Source organism: Ammospiza caudacuta, chromosome 2 (assembly GCF_027887145.1).
Source record: "Ammospiza caudacuta isolate bAmmCau1 chromosome 2, bAmmCau1.pri, whole genome shotgun sequence".
Lineage (NCBI taxonomy): Eukaryota > Metazoa > Chordata > Aves > Passeriformes > Passerellidae > Ammospiza > Ammospiza caudacuta.
In genome coordinates this window covers 61,411,095-61,432,125 of record NC_080594.1, presented here as the reverse complement: position 1 = coordinate 61,432,125, position 21,031 = coordinate 61,411,095, and the positions used below count along the sequence as shown (strand labels likewise).

The following is a 21,031-nucleotide window of genomic DNA, read 5'->3' as shown; positions in this document are numbered from 1 at the left end:
TGCATTTTAAGAAGAAATAGTTCTGAAAGATTAACCAAGGACAGTCCTTTGTTCATGCTGGCTCCATCATTTCATGTGTTATTAAGTAGTGTCTTTGAGTTAAAATTCCAGGAAGTGTGATCTGGTAAGTGGATTTACCTAGGATCTGGCTGACAACTGGTACATTCATAGTGAAAGACAGCATTTGTATTGTGCTGCTGGATGATAAGGAGGAGTAAGGAAACATTTTAAAGTAAGTAGAGGAAGGAGCAAGCTTGGATATGTCATTGTAGGTACCGCAAGGTTACAATGCTTCCACTCTGCAGTGTGAATGGGGAGTGTAAAACATGCTGATGGCTGATAGTTTAGGTCTTTGAGGTAACAGTAAGCCAGGAGCTGACAGGTCGAGCAGTTGATTTATGAACTATTTTATCAAGAGAGCTTTTATAGTTTGAGTGGTCTATATTAGGATTAACCCATTTGGAGACTCACAAGAAATCCTCTAGATACCTCTGTTCATGATTGCTCCTACTGATGTTTTGCTCATGTGAAATTATTTGATTTCTTTAGTGCAGTCTCCAGACTTGTCCAAAAGCTTTCAGAAAACCAGATTCTTGTTAAATGAGTTTTGTGATGACCACAGTGTCATCTTAGTATTGGTGTGCTCTTAATTTGTATTTGTATTGTGCTACAGCTGCTATAAATTTTCCAGTTGATTATGCTTGTACATAGCAATTATTTTTAAGGGCACAGAATAGCTGTTACAAGTTATTTTTTGAATGACAAATGCAAACTAGATTCACTTAGATAAATGGAGGAAGTTTTTATTCTGGAATTTAGTGTTTCTGATAGCCTGTGTGTTCATTTGTGCTATTGACACTAGAAAAAGTATCACTTGTTTTATTTCAAGATCAGCTGTTAGCAGTGCTAGCAGCAATGGACACCAGTGGTTTTAAATATGGTAGTGCAAAATTACTGCTTGTGGTAGCAGTAATTTTCCTTACAAGCTGGTAGCTCTGTGGCAAAATTCCTGAGGGTAAATGTCTGCTTAACCACCACACACAGAGAAATGCTGAAGTTGGTGACTAACCATGATGCCATAATATGTGTGTTCTACTGCAGTTTACATGTTTTTGTCTTTCCCAGTGTAACATAAGCATATGCACACATTTAAAAATGGTTTTCTCAGGGAAGCAGAAGGGAGTATTGATGGCTCAGTTGAATAAATTTAGAGATGTACCTCCATGTGAATTGCTGTTAGTTTTAAAGCAACTATTTCATTGGGTGTTACACAAAACAGTAAAGCTACATCCTTGATAGCTGTATATGTCAAAGATAAACAAGAAATTTAAGGTGACTTGTGTTAAGTAAAGGACAAGTTGTGCTTGTCCTCTTTTTCTGGTTTGATTTTCACAGTGTGAAGGTTGTAGAATAACTTTTGATTGTGACTTTTTTATTGCATTCAGACGTTAGCCTTGTGTGCAAGCAGTGGAAGTTGTCTGTATGAGGCTGGCTAGGCTTTCACAATTGGATTAATTGATTTGAATATCCAGTTTACTGAAGTAAAAGTCTCTGCTCACAAAGACACTATGAAGGTGTCTCTGTGAGCAGCAGGAGGACATTATTGTTTGTGCGGTCGTTGTGTCAGAGCTTTTTCTAGTGCTAAGCTGTTTCTGGGGAAGGTTCAGTTTAGAATGGTGTGGAGACCATAGAATCAAAAGAAGATTAGGGAACCAGCTTATTATAGTGGGAATCTTCATTTTTAGTGAGTTCAGCTTTCAGCTCTGTTGTGTTGGCTGGCTCTGTGTGTGTGTGAATGATTAGCACTTTCTCAGAAATGGACTGATACTGGAGAAAACTCAAGAAAGGCTTGGCTTAGTGTGCTACAGACCAGCTGCAAACCCTGTTCAAAATGTTGCCATCAAAGCCCTTCTCCAGACCTCTGTGCTAGCAACTGCATGATATGTTTTCAGTCTTAATTTATTTGGTACTAGGCTCATAAATGTTAGTCAGGGTGTATTGATACCACTTCTGCATGATCTGGTAGTGATACCTCTTCATGCACTTTCTTATCACTCTCTTAGATAAAATCGTGTTCTGGCAAAGACTTCAAGTATTGACATAGGACTCTTGTGGACTGTTTTTATTGTTGCTTCTCCATTTCCCAAGAGGCATTTAGAGTTTTGCCTCAGAGCATGTAGTAGATGTTTCTTTGTGGTGTGAAAGCTATTCCTAATTTGGTCACAAGGACTTTCTGTTAATGTCAACATGGTTTTCTGGCACAAGGATAATACTTAAAAAGCTGTTTGTCATTCAGTCTCTAGGTATCCCATTTTTTTCTAGATGATGAGGATTGACTATTTTGAAGTTACACAACATCAGTTTCTTTTGGGTACTCTGTGGCAAAGCCATTTGCAAATGGTTTCTAAATATCTCAATCTGTCAATATGGAGATACCTAGATATAGGGGGGTCAGATATTTTGATAAGTACAGCTATTTTTCAGTTTCTCAGATAGGCATAATAGTGACAAACAGGCATAAGTTTAATGGATGTTGCTTCTGCTGGACTGGAAAAGTGGTGTCACAAACTCAATAAAATTCCATATTCCTCAATAAAGAATACTATTCTTGTGGAACCAGAAAGCTTTCACTTTCAGCACTACTGTTAGCAAAGCCAGTGAAGGGAGATACTGGAAAAATTCAGTTGTACTTTGAGATGTACTTTTGAGATGTTATTCAGCCTTGAGACGTACTTTTCTGCTATTGAAGTGGAGTTTTTGCATCTTTAGGAGTTGGTTTTTCAAAAATAAGTACTCATTTGATTCAGAGATATTTGATTTGCTGCTGATAAAGCAAGTGCTGCTTTGGGATCAGTTTCTGTGACCAGCAGGACCAATATTGTCACCACTGTGCATTATCTGCAAGAAACAAGTTTTCTTCAGGAAAGATGCTTCTGTGGAGAAATCTCTATTTAAGCAGAAACATTGTTCAATTCTAACTTTCAAGGACAGAAGACAATCTTTCCTTGAAGGGCAAGAACACATGCTCTTTTTTCCCCTGTCAGCATCATTTTGCCTTAAGTGAAAACACAACATGAGGAAATAATGCCTTTGCAGGTTGGTTTCTGCAGTCCTTCTCCAGCTCCAGAGCTGCAGAACCACCTGAAAAATCCATCTTCCCAGTGGTGAAGACCACCCATATCAACACTGCAAATCATAAGAAGCTGCCTGCCACCTGAGTGAAATTGCCCTGTTTATTTTACAGCACAGAGTACCTTCATCCTGTGGAGGATGAGCAAGTTCATAAAGGGTGTCCCCTCTTGCCAGCTGTTTTCTGTCTCTTTTCCAGGCTTTTCTGCATTAGTTGGCCTTTTGCTAGAACAGTAGAAGTACTTTATCAATATAAGATTATATTCTTTTAAAATTACTCCTTTACTTTGAAGGTGGGAGAAAAGTTTGGCAGCAAACCGTTGCCCTCCTCAGGAAAGTGCTACAGTTGTCTCTAAAATTGTCTGCATATTGAAATTCAGAAGGTAATGCTCCATGTAACACAGTCCATTAAATGAAGGGCCTGCCCCTAGAGAATATATCTGATCTATGTGCCAAAATATAGTTAATGTTTGAACTTTCAGACTGCTAACTATTTGGAGATTCCTGCTCAGTAATACCAGGGCAATTTTGATTCCTGAATGTTACAGGTCTTTTTCCTGCAACTGAAGGTTGATGTACTTCAGGATTGGATGTCTTAAATGAGTTCTATTGCTTAGATGGGGAATAAGAAGCACCCAGACTTTCACTCTGTTTTTTCCAGTCTGATACTAGATGGCTTTTGAATATAGAATGATTCCTCTATGTCATCCTTCTCTTACATTTTTGTTCAGGAGCTTTCTGAGACAGATAAACCTGAGTAGGTGAGGTTTGTGAAATTTTTATTTTTCCAGTGCCTGTCTGCTCTAATGACTACCAAACAAGTACCCAGAAGTTGCTTAAGAGAAGTGTTGTTAGGTTGCCTGATGGAAAACTGTTGTCTAGTTTTCCTCGTCTGACCCTTTGTAGGAGGTTATGAGAATGATTAGCCAAAGTTTTCCCATATGAAAGAGTCTCCAGCTCCAGGAGGTTTCAAGCTTGCAGAAGTATTTAAATGAAGTGTTTGTAACTGATAAAGTAACAAGCTGAAGTTTATAAATTACTATTGACACAACTTAAATCTAACCAATATTTAGTACATTACAATAATTCAGTTCCTCTTTTTGCAGTTGTTTTGTTGAAGAAAATACTGTATTGGTGTTTGGAAGGTTGTCATTGAAACAGAAGTCTATTACAGTTTTAATAGGCTATGGGATATAGATATTTAGATTCCATTAATAAACCAGAGAATTTAGGCCTTGTGCTTGAAAAATTTGCATCCTTGCTTTGTGGTAGTGGGCTGTTGAGGTCATATTCCATTATGTATTTCACCTCACATTTGTCATCTCATTCAACTTAATTACATATTATAACATGGAATATAGAAAAAAAATCAAGATAAAATTTAGGTTACTGTAATTCTTACCTGCTGTTTTTTGAGGCCTTTTATAGACCACTTTTTGTCTAAAGAAAAATGTCTGTAGCTGTAGTCATTTGGTGTATGGCATAGCATGCAGCACAGATTTTGATTTAATGACTGGTCTATGGTTGCCACTGTGATAGCTACAAAAGATGGTAGAAGAATTCTGGTCATTGCCTGTTTACCTGGGAAACAGTCCCTTAGGCTGTCCCTTACAAAAAGCACATAAAACATATCTTGGTGTAATCAGGTAACTGTGAACTAGTGCTCACAGAAAAAGGTATTTTAAGTCAATTGAATCCTTGTTACTTATAATTTAAAAATAAATTAAGGTGTGTGTGCATTATATTTATTGCTGTCTTTTTCAATTTCTCAGCTATTCATTTTAAGACATTTACTCAAAGTTTACTCGCAAAATTGTCCTTTCCAATGGAAATAAACTGCACGGGAATGGAAGAGCATTGCCACCTTTGTAGAGTCTTTGGCTGATGTAGTACCAAGTGTGGAAGATGTTTTTTTGACTTTCAGGATTTCTACAGTTGGCAAGAATATGTAATGGTTTGTGAGCATGTACAATTTCAATCTTTAGGGTATAGGAGGAAAAATGAGCACTTCACTTGTTAGTGCAAATGAGAAGGCTAAAGCCCATTTCCTCTTTCTTGGATTCTTGCTGCTCAGCTCATTGTTCTTCCATAATGAATGAAAGATGTAGATAGTGACCTATGAAAAGGTTTGAGGCTTGAATTTTGATTAAGAGGCTTCTGAAACTGGTGACCCCAAGAATCAATTCAGTCCTTTTGTAATGAAATGAGAGATTGTTGGTGACTTCAGCTACACTTTTGTGATACCTTAAGCTTTCTCAACTCAATGGCAAGAGAACAAACACTGGTTTCCTAGAATAATTCTATTTGAAATTAGCTTGTGGACAATATGGTATTTCCAGATACCTCAGCTCAGTTTTTTGGAAATTATAAAATTATGAAGAATGCTGTGGCTTTTCTAAAGGTGAAATATTATTGCCTTTAAGATGGCAGTGATAACTCTAGAATACAGATAATAGCAAATTCAAGAGACAGATTTTGTAACTAAATTTGCAGTTAATACGGACACAGAAATTATGGTTCATATTTCCAGATCATTAGCTCCCTGAAGGGGCACACCAACCTGGAATTATTTTCCTAAATTACTAGCAAGAGACTGAAGCATAAGCATAAAAAATAAGGGAAGAAGATACGGCCATTTTCATTGAGTATGTCTGCAAAAATCCAGCTGTTCCATTTGTTTTCTTAGCTGTTGTTTTCACTGAATACTTGTTTCCAAATGTATTGTTCATAGTAGCTTCCAGAATGACAATTACAGTGCATTTTCTTGAGCTGCAAAAGCCAAAACCTCTGCAGAGTTCTGAATTTGGAAGAACTTTGCATCTTTTAACAACGGAACACATCTTGCTGTTCTCCATCTCATCAAGTTTCAGAGTATTTTATTTAACTGTTAATGTCAGCTGATTGAAGACCCTCACACAAGGATGTCCCAGGTCTGTCCACTGCCACTGCCCACTGCTGATGGAAAGTGGCAGTGAGTAAAGAGTAATTGGGCATTGGTGCACTGAGGTGGAACAGGGAGGAATCGCTCATAACCCTGGATACAGTCACTAGCACTCAGCCAAAGCAGGGACCAGGCACATGTGGCTCAGGGATGGTGGTGCCATGCTTTTTGGTGGTAGCTTGGTCTTTGTCCACATGTGAAGCTGTACTCCCAAGTGTGCAATAATTTAAACATTTGTATTTAGAATGTGGAGGTGGGGGTGGTGTTTATTCAAGAAATGAAGCAGTCTTTCTCCCTTTACGCACAGTTCACTGATGATGAGGTCAGTGGCAGCCAGATGAGGAAAACTTGGGAATACTTGGAAATTGCAATGAAAGTCAGCAAGAAAATAATGCTTACACAGTTGCATATACACACTGCAACCCTGCTATCTGAAGCAGGTTTTTCTGCTTTTAAACTTTTTTTTTTAGAGAAAAGAATCTTCAAATATTTTTTGGGGGTGTTTTCTTCCAGTGAACAGATGTCTGAGGCAGGCCAGGGAACAACTTAATGCATTTGTTTGCCTTCATCCATTTACTTCTGACTTCTTCACATTCCTTTATCACTTCATAGTTATTTGAAGTCCAGTAACATTTTATTATATTTTATGAGATTTTGCCACTGAAACTCATTTCTTATGAGATTTGCCCAGAGCTTCCCAGAATGTATGTGCTTATACATTTTATTACACTTTTGAGATATTTACAGTGGCTATGTGTGACTTGGGCCTATCGCTTTCTCTGCTCTCTTTGAAAGCATTTTTGCCTCTTGTGCTGGATTAGGTTAAATAAGTAGTATCCTTCAAATTGTTTACTTTGGTCTTCTAAAACAATGTTTATTCTCTTCTCCCTTCTCTCCCAAAGTATATCTTGAAGTGAATGCATGCATTGTAAATTTGTCCCTTTTAAAAATTTTACTGTCTCCCTACAATTCTATTTTACTCTTGCAATCAACTTTTTAAATGTAGGATCATCATAACTTTTAACCATTGAAGTTTTAGGTTTTTACCATCTGGAGATTTCACCTGATGGTGAATGTAGCCATTACCCTGCTGTGCTTACACAAAGTCCCTCATATTTTTACTGTAATATTGTTCTTGTTACCTAAAGAGGCTCATTGGTTACTTGCTGGATATGGCAGGCATGTTTTGACTTAAGCTACAAAACAGGTTGAGCACTTCATAAAATGTTTAGAAATACAAAGTGGCATTTTTGAGCTGTGGACCTGGAATTGGAATAGTTGCCATGAAATGTACAGATCCTAACGTTTGCACTTACTGTAAATTTCAGACCTATAAAATGTGAGTTAAAAATGCATGGATGAATTTTGAGTCTTAAACCTAGAAATGAAAACCAATATTGTTGACAAGGTCTGATTTCAGGAAGTATTATCCTTCAGTCAATGTATAGATTTTTGTCAAAAGATGGAACCTGCAGTCTAGGCAACAATACCTTTCAAACGAAACAGAAATCATTAATTATACAGATCAACCTGCCAAAAAACCACAAAAGTCTGTTTCATCATTGTTATGGGAAGTTCATGCATGGTCTTTTTCAAGGTACCTTTTTTTTTAATTGTCTCAGTTTCAACGCTTAAAAATGAATAGCATAAGTAAAGTTATGTTTTGAAATTTTTACATAAGATACTAATCATGTGCACTTGAATACCTTCTGCTGTAAGCTGCCTGAGATCAACCCATTTCCCTGCCACATCACTAGTTAAAATGGGTGATCAAAATGCCTGCAAAAGGTGAAGTAAACTATGTGAAGATACATCCATTTTTTTCCAAATTATGTAGTTATTTTTGTATAGTTTCTCTAATTTGCTCAAGTGTTTTTTTCAGAGTATTTGTTTCTGTTAAAATGATAGTAAAGCAAAACTTCACATACAATTTTTTATATGTAGGTTTCTACAATCCAGGAACTTGTTACTGGTTATGAAGCCTCTTTGAAAACTTGTGACCTTTTTAGTACAAGTGGTAAGTTTCTGTGGTCTTATGCTAATTACCCTGTAACTACTAATACTGTTCATGAAAGTCATCAAGAACTGTTGAAGTGCTGATACTTTTTGCACAAAAATAGTTACTGTATTTTCTAGTAAAATAATTCATCACAAGAAATACTTGGTAAAATTGCCAAGCTTTGTTTTTGTGTTCATTTTTCAAATGCAGTCTTCAGCTTTACTGGTTATTGTAACCTTTCCCATTTTGTTGCAGAAAATGGAGAGAAAGAGCCCCCAACAACACTGCTTTGGGTTCGGTATTTCCTGGCACAGCACTTTGACAAACTTGGCCAGTGTTCTTTGGCCTTGGATTACATTAATGCTGCAATTGCAAGCACTCCAACATTAATAGAGCTATTCTATTTAAAAGCAAAAATTTACAAGGTAAAAGGGGAATTTGGACACGTGGAGTACCTAGTGTATTAAAAACATATCAACCCATCAGACTGGTGTGAATGTGTGGGTAGTATTTCAGTTAGCAGTTGTTATGGGCATCAGTTTTCATGAGGGTTTCTTTTTGGGCACTGTTTTGTCAGGAAGGAAATGAAAACCCTTTTGTTTGGGTTTTGCAAAGCCAGTCACAAATTACAGTGAATTGTAATTCTGAAAAAAATCTGGGAGTGGGGGGAGTGAGAATAACACTGGTTTTGGTTCTGATGGAGAAATACCAGTAACAAGTACAGATTTCAGGAGATGGTCAATAGCAGGCCTCTACTGAAAGTTAATATTTAATTTCTCCCTAACAGCATGTAGGTAACATCAAGGAAGCTGCCAAATGGATGGATGAAGCACAGTCTTTGGATACTGCAGACAGATTTATCAATTCTAAATGTGCTAAATACATGCTGCGAGCAAATATGGTGAAGGATGCAGAGGAGATGTGCTCTAAATTCACAAGGGCAAGTATATTGCTTTAATTAAGAGGTGTTTTGCTTGCCTCTGGTACTTTTTAACTCATAACTTTTGATCAAATATCTTTTATTAGTATCCATTTTTATTACAATACTTCTGTGCCTGATGGTAAGGAACTACACAGAATTGTAGAAGGGTTTGTATTGGAAAGAGCCTTTTAAAGATGGAATAGTCCAATGCCGCTGCTATGGGTGTGGACGTTTTGGCTAACTTAGGTTGCTCAAAGCTGCATCCATCCCAGTCTTGAACACTTCCAGGGACAGGACATGCACAGCTTTCCTGGGCAGCTATAGTCCAGTGTATTGCCTCATTCTCACAGAAAAGATTTCTTTTCCTTGCATCCAGTATAAAGCTGCCCTCTTTTAGTTCAAATCTTTTGCTGCTGTTGGTGTTGCTGCTGATCCTGGTGAAAAGTCTCTTTCTTTCTGTCTTATGAACTTCCTGTATATACTGGCAGGCTATTGTAAGGTCTCCCTGGAGCCTGCCTGCTCTTCTCCATGGTGAACCTCAACTCTCTATCTTTTGTCACAGGACAAGTTTCAGCCTTTTGATTTTTCATGGTGTTTCTCTGAATCTGTTCTGATTGGCTCATGTCCCTCTTGTGCTGGGGGCCCCAGAGATAGATGCAGCACTCCAGTTGTGTAGCCCCACTAAATACTGGAAAAAAGGTTTTTCAAGGGTAGTTGTCCAGGAGTATTTTTTATTGCCATACTTCAAAATACTGCTTTTGAAATGCATCTGATGGATACCTCATTGTTTCCTCTTTAGTACCATCCAATCTAACTGCCCAGGAGCATAGTACTATACTCATTATGATTTAGTATTAATATCAATTAATTTATATTTGAACATTTCATTCCTTGAAGCTAGTATTACGCACAAAAATTTTGTTAAAACAGTCTATCCCTAAAAGATGGGATAAGGACTTTAAATTCTATTTTTTTTACATTGGACAAAATTTGTATTAATAAATATCAGATTTTCATGTAATTTATGGAACTAAACATGAAGACTACTTGTGGGATATCCTGGAGTACATAAATTAGGCTCCTTCGTTCTTTTAAATTCTAGATGTGGTAACACTTGAAATTGGATTCAAGCTTGCTAGGTATTTCTAGGAATAATTGAAAATTTGATTGCTAAAACTCATCATGTTTGCTTGTCAGAAGTGTTAAAGTAAGAAAGACAGAATTTTATCATAGACATCTGGAAAGACAGGATATCATCCTCAGTAACAGTACTGGGTCTTTTATCTGCTATAAAGATTGTTCTGAAAGCCTAATGGCTAATATTAATAATATATGGGATGTTTTTCCAGTTCACTTACTCTAGAGCATTATGACTATTATAAAGTCTCAATCCTAGGATTTTTTTCTTGTCAAAATATCATGTATCAATCTAACTTTGCTTATTTAGACAAGCAAGTTCTAAGAAATGTGTAATAATGTGTTCTAAGAAATGTGTGATAAAGCAGTGAATATATTGGTGGATTTATGGACTGGTGGATGCCACTTACCTGATGGGGGAAAACTAGCTAAAATTGTTTGCTGAACTCAAGGAATATTTTTGAATAATGTTATTTTGTGCCCCCAAATTGTAGAAGTGAGACTGTGCAAGCATGAGTTCATCTTAAAAACCTCTTAAGACATTAATCTTCAGGTAATTGGAGTCTTTAAATAATTTCAATCTATTATTTTCTGTCTAGGAGAGCACAGAATATCACAAGTGTTATTCTCACTTGAACACTGTCCTGTTCATGTCCTGTTCATGTCCTGTTGTATTCCAAGTACCTTGAAGGATTGATTGTTTGCTCCTAATGGCCTGAACCAGGCACTGAATGATGCAGCTGGTAAATTACAATAGCAAAACCTGATGATAGCTCTTCTTTCAGGAAGGAACTTCTGCAATGGAGAACCTTAATGAGATGCAGTGTATGTGGTTCCAGACGGAATGTGCTGCAGCTTATCAAAGGCTGGGCAAGTATGGTGACGCCTTGAAAAAATGTCATGAAGTAGAAAGGGTAAGTAGGTGCAAACACCACACACTGCTTCCCCAGTATTTCTCATACTCAAATGAAGATATTTGTTGATGTAATCAGCACAGTTTTGTATGCTAGAAGCATGTAAAACTTCTAGTATAATGGCTTTTAACAACAGGCTAATACTTGATGATTTTTTGTAACAGATGTCTTCTCTAGCTATTATGTGAAAGACTATTATTGAAGTGAAAAGGTTTCAATATAAAATACCACATCTTCTATGCAGCTATTCCTACATTTACTTTATGCTGACTTTTAACAATTGTGTTTCTAATCAGAATAGTTGCATTTCAGTTGGCTTTTAGCGTGCCTAAGTCTTTGCATAATCACATTATAGACTTTGTTAACTGAGATTTTTCCATGTCAATACATTCTTTTGAACAGTCAATAGTGCAAGGATATGTCTATACTTGTTGAATATTGTCTGTAAATAATATCAATTGTAACTTTATTCACCTGTCTCTAATAAAAAGTAGACTAAGTGTAAAGGATGAATATATGAGTGTGTTCTTCTTTTTTAAGCATTTTTTTGAGATAACAGATGATCAGTTTGACTTCCACACGTACTGCATGAGAAAGATGACTCTCCGTGCCTATGTAGACCTTCTGAGATTAGAAGATGTGCTCAGGAAACATGCCTTCTACTTCAAGGCTGCCCGATCAGCAATTGAAATTTACTTGAAGCTCCATGATAATCCTCTTACCAATGAAAGCAAAGAGCAAGAAGTGAATTCAGGTATCTACACTTTAATGAAGGTTCATATGTTGACACATGTAAAAGCTTAAGCTAAGTAAGTTACGTGTTACAGAGTAAATAGAACACAAGTTTTCCTCTTGTCTTTTGCAATAACTGAAAAGAGATCATAGGTAACAGGCTACAGTTTGCTCTGTTCACATCCCATTACTTTGCAGAACTAGAACATGAATGAACCTAACTGTAGTTTTGGAGTACTTGGGGAAGAGTGACATTTCAGAGCATTAAAATCAAATTCAGTTCAGCCATTAGATAAATATTATTAATAAATTAATTATGGAGCAATGGATAGATTTTGTGGAAAAGCAGTCTGAATTATAAGAATTTTATTTTGGTCTCATGCATTTAATTAATTACATGGTAATACTAGTTACTACTGCATTAAGTTTTACCACTTCTCACACAACTTGAGGACCAAAGAATAAATGGATAAATGTGTTAGTGATATTAATACATTTAGAACATTATTTAAAACTAGTATTAATGGACAACAGACGTTCTTAGGAAGCCAGTGGGGTGTAGTTTGGAAATTTGAGGATTCAATGGCAGATTATTTGAGATTTTTTTAAACTTTAGGATAAATAGTTGCTTCTCCTTTAGTGGAATTGCATTTACTGTCAGCATTGCAGTGGCTGTTGACTAAAGCAGTGAAATTCATGTCTGGCTTTTTGCAAAGGGAAAAATATTTGATATGGGGAAAAAGGGACGCTAAACTAAAAATGCCACTTAATATTGCAGATAAATTCTTACCTTTATTCAGAGGTGAATAAGTTTTTCTATACCTGCCTATGAATAATGAAGAGGCATATTCGAATAGTTGAACTTGCACCTTTTTTCTCTCCAACTTTAGTTTGTTTCTGTATATAATGTAAGATTAGTGTGTGGCAGAGGATCTATCACAGAGGATAGCAGTATATCATAAAGGTGGGTGGTGTCTAAGAAGTCATGTTAGTTCATTTGCCTGCTGCTCATTGGGATCCAATAGGCTTATCTGTGGAAGAAGGCAGCACTGTGTGGATGGTGCTTCCTTGTGTCAGAATAGGGATGACCCAGGCAGGGAGGTCATGCTGCCCTAGCCTCAAAAAAGATGTGTTAGTCCCTTGGGAGCTCATTTTTCTGTGCCTTGCCACATTTAGCAAAAATTCTATTTTCAGTGAAACACCACAGTAAACAGACTGATGGCTGTAGTGTTATTCTGGCTAAACTGATAATTTCCCTTTTGTTATCCCATGTCATTTGCCTGAAATCGGTACAGTTATCATGGCTGTATATTAGTCAGACAATTTAATGGAAAATAGCAAGTTTAGCATGTTTTCAGGTGGAGTGGAAATCCATCTGGGTATTTCTAGATGGCATTAGAAGCAGGCCAAGCTGCAGTCAAAATGAGAGCTTAGCGTTACCGTTGTTCATTTTCTAAGTTAAGACCTGTGACAGATGTAACAACTTTATGTAGCTAACATTTGAAATCACTGAGGTTTCTTTAACAGCCATGTAAGAGAAAATATGCAAGATCAAGTGTTGTGTTAGGCTGTAAATACCAGTCCAGCAGGAGTGTTGGCCTGTGTAGTGGTGATACTCTTGTGACTGCTGGTAGTTATGGAAATCACTTAAAAATTTGCCAAATTGAGATGGGGAGAAGCATAATGACCTGAATTGTCTGAGAGAAACGAGATTTTGAATTAAATACTTTATATGTTGTCTGTTACTTTAATCTGTAGAAAATCTCTCAGCCAAAGAATTGAAGAAAATGCTTAGTAAGCAAAGAAGAGCACAGAAGAAAGCAAAACTTGAAGAAGAAAGAAAGCATGCAGAAAGAGAACGACAGCAAAAAAATCAAAAGAAAAAGAGGGATGAAGAGGAGGAGGAAACTAGTGGACCCAGGGAAGAGTTGGTTCCTGAAAAACTGGAAAGGGTTAGCATGGTCTTTCTTGTTGAACTCCCAGGATTATCATAAAAAGCTTATAATATGGGTTTGCTATCAGATTCTCCTAAAAGAATCCAGGTGTTTTTATAAAATCATTTTTGCATACAGAGGTACTTTTTTGTAGTCCATCTCTTTTTACACTGAAGAGAAGTATTTTTCATCAATAAATCCAAGTTGTACATTAATATTGTTACTGTCCTTAGATTTCAGGGATTTTTTCAAAGCAGTAGGTCATATTCATTAAAATAGATACTGAACAAAAAAAAAAGCATTTTGCTTCAAGAAATCTGATTTTCATACAGTGAATAGTGGAAAAAGTAACAGAAATTATTGCAATTTGTAAAGTTTGAAGGCATGAGCCAGTATTTTGCTATGCATGAAGAGCTACCTCCATTATCACAGTAAACTTCAAGCTTGTTGTCTAAAGTGGTTGTGTTTAATAGTTTCCCAAATGCTAAATTACAGCACTGAGTGCACAAGCAATGCCAGAGTTAGCAATGATGTTGTCTTTGTCAACATGAGATGACGAGTAAACGCTTTAACATTTTTATTTAAACAGCAAAATTTGTTATGGTGCAGTTTAATCCAGAAAGCTAGCTTCACCTCACCTTTGACCCCTGATTATTTAAATGCTTTGAGTAACAGAAATTATTGGTGGACTTTATTTGATGTTTATTTTAAGCCATAATTTTCACTGTTCTTTTCTTAAAACAGGTAGAAAATCCATTAGAAGAAGCCATTAAGTTCCTTATACCACTTAAGAATCTTATTGGAGATGATATAGAAACACACTTATTAGCATTTGAAATATATTTTAGAAAAGGTAAAGTACTGCTTAATTTTATTTTTGCTTTACAAGATTTTAATGCTTCAGTTCAGCTGTGTTATCAAAGTGTAGTGGAAATGATCTGAAATACTTACCTGACTGAAGCTGAGGCATGCATCATACCCAATAATAGAGTAAATAGCATTTTTGTTTAGTCACCCTTCAACAAAAAAAGCCCTAAGAGCAGATTATATTGTGGTATGTACTCTTAAATACTGTGGAATGGTATTTGTGGTGTGATCTTTAATTATCTAGAGGAGACCAAAGCTAAATAAATGGTAACACCTGTGCAGTGTTGGCAGAGTTGGAGCAGCAAGAACTTCTGCTTTATTAAGCAATTTGAATGGGAAAATAAGCTTAGTTTCTAATTCTGTGTAGAAACTGATGTTTCTAGTATTTTACTAGATTTACTAAAGAAAACAATAATTGATTATGAAGAGAAAATGTTCTGTGTTCTTAATCTTGGTTTCCTAATATTTTTTCTTCTTCCCGCAGGAAAGTTTCTGTTAATGTTACAGTCTGTCAAAAGAGCTTTTGCTATCGACAGGAATAACCCATGGCTACATGAGTGCTTGATTAAATTCTCTAAAGCTGGTATGTGTGTAGGAAATATGTATGTGTGTAAAATAGATATTTGTGTAATTATAAAGATAGAAGTTACATTTTGCAAGTACATAATTACATATTTTTGTGATGTGTACTCCTGAAACACAAACAAAGAAAAATAAAAACAAATATGTTTTTTTCATGGCAATACCAAAGAAAACATAGGCTGTGCTACGCAGTGTACTGTGTATGTATTATACCTTCCTCCATTAATCCACCAGGTGGACCCAACAACTCATTTTGGCTAGATTTCACAGGAAAATGAGTGTTCTAAGGATCCTGGAAAACCTTAATATTTAAGAAAATAAGTGGTAGATATAGGAGAATGATTCTGTCTGTAACAGTTTGTGTGGTGAACATATAATAGAAAGTTTACATGACAGAGCATCCTTTATGAAAGTTTCCTCTGTAAATGCATCAGCAGTGTTTGTGTTGACACATTTTGATCTGTGTTTCTGTGCACAAATTCTAAAACTGGGACTTTTAGCAGTGATTTATGTGGTTTCAGTGTTTTCTACAGTTGTTTAAATGGCAATTTTTTTTGCTTCTCTCCCCCCTGCCTACCCTCTTCTAGTGTCTGACCATAGTAACCTCCCAGAAATTGTGAGCAAGGTCCTAACACAAGAAATGCAGAAAATATTTGTTAATAAAAACCTGGAGAGTTTTAATGAAGAATTTCTCAAACACAATGCTACCTCCATTCGGCACCAGCTGTCAGGTTTGTCTAACTTTTTCATGCTCTTGAAAAGTAGATGATTTAAGTGATGTAAAACCAGAATCTTTGTCTGCAATCTGCAAGGGCAGGTTGGATGGGGCTTAGCGCATCCTGGTCCAGTGTAAGGTGGCCCTGGGAATGGCAGGGCATGTGGAACTGGATGAGCTTTAAAGTTCCTTCAAATTCAAACCATTCTATGAATTCATATATAAATTCTAATGAGATGTAAAATTATGTGGTTTGGGGGGGGGGGGGGAGGGGGGAGGCATTTCTGTCTGCTTGTACCATTTTTTAAAAATGTACTTCACTTTATTAGATGCATAAGAAATTTGCTCCATACCTTCAAAAAGTACAGTCAAACCACTATAGATACTCAAGTTTTGAAGCACTGTCATCCTTCCTGTTACAGCTTCTTTTTTTTAAGTATTAGAAAATATAAAACAAAATCCCATATTCATTAGCAAGTACTTTTCCCTGTTTTCTTTTCAGCTGAAATATCTCTGTTCCTACTCATAACTTTATCATGTAGCAACAGCATCAATAAAAGTACCATGATGGACTTGTTATGCAGTCTTTGCTTTTCTGCTTCATTGTCAGCAGTGAAAATGTTGAAATCTGACACTCAGACACTGTTTATATAGAAGAGCCACAAGTAGCTGCTGGAGCTAAGTCAAGGGAAATTATGAATGATTACAGAAAATTTTGGAATATTGATGTGACTTGATAAAGCTGGTAGAGAAAATAAAATGCATTTCCAGCAGTTAAGGAACAAAAGTAAGTGTAGTTTTATCAGGCACTTCAAGTACTTAGTGCTAACCTCACCTGGTCTTTTAAAGTGACCCAGGGTCTGTCCAGAATAACCAGAAGTAGTTAGCTTCAGAGGATTGCTTATTACTCTAAAGGAAGGTTAGGCAGAGTACCACAAAATTCCATTGGCTTCTGTAAGATCTGTGTTTCAGGACAGCATTTTTAGAGAAATACTTTTACCTCTTTCCTGCAAGCAGGGTCAAGATTTGGGAAGTCAAGTACAGATCTCTCAGCAGTCAATTGGTCCTAATTCTCAGGGATATGTTCTTCCACTCTTGGGACTGTCGAACATCTCACTGTCTGCTTTATGGGTCTTATTTTCTGATCCTCCAGTGTTATGGAAAACACTACAGTCCCTGGCTAGGTTTTTAGTAGCCTTAGGACTTCAACTGTGTGTCCGTCTTCTCTTTATGCTGGAACAGGTTTGAGGCAATTGACTTACCTACTGTACAATTTTAAAGTTTCTTGAACAGTTATCTATAGTTAAAGTTTGCATATGAAGATCTGGAAGACCAAAGCCTAAGTCTGAGAGCACAAATGAGTGCTTGCTCAGCTTAAAATTACTAGTAAAAAACTGTAAGCAGACTTCTAACCTCTTTCCAATTTCTGTACCAAAGCCTCCCTAACTTTAGGCAAGAGTAACTAGGCTAATATAAGTGGTTTGGGCAATAATGGCTCTGCATAGAGTCTAGCAATTTATTTTCTTAAACCTACAAAAAGCAGTAAGAACTAGGAAATTTTCTTTAATTAGGAAAACTAATAATTGGGGAAATGAGTTGAGCAAAACCAAAAGACAGACAAAGCATCCAGAATGTGAGGTTTTAACTTTTCCAGTAAAATGATTAAGCTTTTTGGGTTTTGGAGTAGATTACGTAGTGGTGTGGGTCTGGACTTTGTACTTGGGCAAAGGGGAAAGTACATGAAATGCCAACACATTCATTAAGGAATTTTAAATTAAGACACCTGTGATACAAGGAACAGAATTTTGCAGAGCTGCCCAGGCCAGTTTTGGCAATCTGATTGTGCTCTGAGAAGCTGTGTAGTTCCTTTCCACCAATGTAGTGTGGTCCAGGCAAAGCACCAAACTTGTGCTGCACTTTCCTTGTACCTGAGCTGTCCTTAGCTCTGGGTGAGCAGCCACGGCCCTGTGTTCTGCCATGTGGACTGGTCTGAACTTTTACTGGGTCATGTTCCACAGTTGTTTAGTAACTGTTGTTCACTTAGCTCCAGTACTTCTAAAGAGAATTCAGTGTGTCTCTGAGAATTACTCACTCCTGCATTTGTTGGATGGATTTCATTTAGCCTGCTGACTTGAAGGGCTTGTACTCTGTGATATTTTTCTCTCCTGAAGATCTGTCAGTCAAGTGAGGCATGTCACTCTTGCAGGAACAGGTCTCCTGTATTATTCAATCCTTATGCTTCTAATAAATTTCAAAATGGCTTTAGTTTCATTAGTTTGCAGTTGCAAATCAGGGAGAAAGATGTAGTTTATTAAAACTTGTAAGAAGTCTAATTCACGTTTATGTGTAAGTTTTCAGGTTCTGTTTGTCTGTATATGTTGTATGGCATTTAGGAAAACTAAACAGTGTGGGTTTTGTCTTGTGATAAGGTGCAAAGATGATGTATTTCCTGGACAAATCAAGACAAGAAAAGGCAATTGCTGTTGCAACTAGATTGGATAAAAACATGAGAGACAAAAATGTGAAGGTAAAAGATACAGTATATAAAGCCACCAACTGTGTGGGGTCTTAAATAGTGTATAATTTAATGCAGGATAATGTGCATGCTTTATTAACCATGATAAATGATTACTTGAAAGAACAAGGTTTCAAGTCTTCCCTGTGAGTAGAAGATATGTAAATACCAACAGAGAAGCCTGTTTGCTCAAACTAGTGTTGTTTAACAATATGTGCCCTTAAAAATAAACAATTTTGAATTACATTTATTAACTGATGCTTTTGTTTCTTTAGACATTAACGAAGGTTTTTGAGGCATTGCTTGATGGCAGTTTTGGAAGCTGCCATGCTCAATGTGAAGAATATCAAGCAGCATGTCATAAACTGTTTCCTTTTACATCTGCCTTCATGCCTGCCACAAACGAAGACAACAGCAGCATTGCATCTGTGAATCACACGGCCATTAACCATGATTTGCTGTCCAATGAAATCTGAAGTAGTGTGTGCAAGCCCCTGTGTGTGTGTGTGTATACCTACATGCACACATGTGTATGAAACTCTGACTCTCATTACATGCTGGCTGGATACAGATCAGGGTTACTTTTCCAGGTTGTATTTTAATATCTTTAACAGGTATCTAAAACAAAATATTTGGATAGTTAAATGGAGTATGCTATTAGGGTTTTTTTCCTCCCAATGAAAACTGCCAATATTTATGTAAACATCTTTAATCAGCATTTTTCATGTTTATACTTGTACAGGTTTAAGTCTTTTAATAATTCATCAGCCCTCCCTCACAATAATATGGATATTAAAGACTGCTTTCACTTAAGTGTTGTTACATATGCAGATATATGTGAACATATCTTGTTAATAAATTATCATTTGAGAGTTTTTAGCAGATTAAGACTGAAGTGCTGCTTGAATTGCCCTCTTTGTCTTTACTGTTCTTTAGGGGTTTTTTTCTGGATTGTTTTGGTTGGATTTCTTTTTTAATCTTTGGTGAGTTTGGTTTCTTTTGAAGCGCAGCAACAATGAAAGCATTGGGGGGGGTTGCATGTTTTTGTCAGGTGTGTGTCTTATGGAACCAGTGTTGACAGATATGAAGATTAGGTTTGTGTAAAAAACCCAAACCAACAAATATCTAAGGCTTTTTGAAACCTATTCCCTCTATCTTGTGTTCCATAGCTATCGTTTCCTTAGTTTTATGGTCAGTTTAACATTTTAAGGTTTTAATATCCTGAAGCAATTCCCTGAGAAGACATAATGAATTTGAATACTGTTGTTTGTCCTTTGTTCCATCTCCCCTTTCCTCTTCTTTCTTCTGGTTTCTCCCCATTTGTTCACCTATTGACACTTAGGACGAAAAAGCTGCTCCAATTTTGTGCAAGTGCAGAAGGTACAGTAATGGGGAATACAGGTTTTCTCTACATCATAAAGACTCACTGGTGAGTGTGCTGTATTACCTCCATTAAAAGTCTTAGTTGTCTACTTAAGTATTATGGCCAATACTCCAGAATTTCTCCTGCCTAAATGCTATTGCTGTAGGTGCTGAAAGGCAAAACAGAGAAATATGTTTTACATTTTAAAACTGTTTAAGGGAGCACAAAGAGGCTGACTATAAATCATAATGAACCTTTTTCTTACTTTGTATTCTGGTGCATTAACTATTAAATATACAACACATGAAAATGGAAGTTTAAATCTAATATACCTATTTAAAGCATAGCATTGCTAGACAAAATGGCTACATATCACATGACAGCTTTACATTCTATAAAGACTGCTATCAAAACATAATTATACTGTGGCTTGTACAGAAAATTTCTGGAAACCGTAATGGAATTATTCAATCTCGGTTTGTTTTTATTTCACTGCAATGTAAATAATTTCAGTAATATTAACTAGCCCCTCAAAGGCAAATACCAGTTCATGAAGAGGGGATTTTATTAAGACGAATAAACTGTTCTAATTAAAATTCTCCTTTGTGTGTCATCTGTTTAGATTAAAAAAAATGTTGAATGGAAATTTCACTGTAAGATATTGCCAACATGTTATGCTGTAATAAATTATTTTGTACACATTTGCCTTTGGTTTGGAATTTTTGCATATTTTTGGCAATCAAACTTTAACCCATCATTTTCATTTTTTCTGTTGAGTTGCAATATTCACTGGTTTAATGTTAACTCTGTAAGTAGTTATGAAAAACATGACTATTTATCAGATTGAGATGTGTATCTATAAATAGTAATGGCTTCAGACTGCAATCAATAGATTTGGATCAGATAGCAGGGAGAAATTATTTCCTGTGAGGATGGTGAGACACTTGCAGAGTGTTCAGAGAAGCTGTGGATGCCCCATCCCTGGCAGTGTTCCAGGCCAGGTTGGATGGAGTTCTGAGCAACCTGGTCTATGGGAAAGTGTCCCCTGCCCATGGCAGGGGAATTGGAATCAGGCAGTGTTTAAGGTTCCTTCCAACCCAAACCATTCTATGATTCTGTGATAGTAACACTGACAAGTAGTGATGTGGTTTTGTCTTAAGTATTCACCATGAGCTGTTTGCTGTGGAGCACCTGGCTCAAAGATGTCTTAGGCAGGGAAAGGTGGACCATAATAAGATTGCTTTGGCTCAGCAGCACCTTAGAACCACTTGCACTGTATGG

At 36.6% G+C, this 21,031-nt stretch overlaps 1 protein-coding gene across 3 annotated transcripts in view; it reads left to right on the top strand.

Moving 5' to 3' along the window:
- Positions 1 to 20,424, top strand: part of NAA16 (N-alpha-acetyltransferase 16, NatA auxiliary subunit) — a 61,387-nt gene extending 40,963 nt beyond the window's left edge. Inside the window, exons 10-20 of one of the 3 annotated variants that reach the window (XM_058800647.1) lie at positions 8,015 to 8,087; positions 8,325 to 8,494; positions 8,857 to 9,009; positions 10,914 to 11,042; positions 11,583 to 11,796; positions 13,533 to 13,726; positions 14,453 to 14,561; positions 15,060 to 15,158; positions 15,745 to 15,888; positions 18,302 to 18,399; positions 18,663 to 20,424. In XM_058800647.1, coding sequence (XP_058656630.1) covers positions 8,015 to 8,087; positions 8,325 to 8,494; positions 8,857 to 9,009; positions 10,914 to 11,042; positions 11,583 to 11,796; positions 13,533 to 13,726; positions 14,453 to 14,561; positions 15,060 to 15,158; positions 15,745 to 15,888; positions 18,302 to 18,399; positions 18,663 to 18,863 — 1,584 coding nt within the window. In that variant the 3' untranslated portion in view covers positions 18,864 to 20,424. Of the gene's footprint in view, positions 1 to 8,014; positions 8,088 to 8,324; positions 8,495 to 8,856; positions 9,010 to 10,913; positions 11,043 to 11,582; positions 11,797 to 13,532; positions 13,727 to 14,452; positions 14,562 to 15,059; positions 15,159 to 15,744; positions 15,889 to 18,301; positions 18,400 to 18,662 lie in introns of those variants that run through there. The other 2 variants (XM_058800648.1, XR_009274487.1) reach the window with 2 other exon arrangements.
- Positions 20,425 to 21,031: the final 607 nt, after the last annotated feature.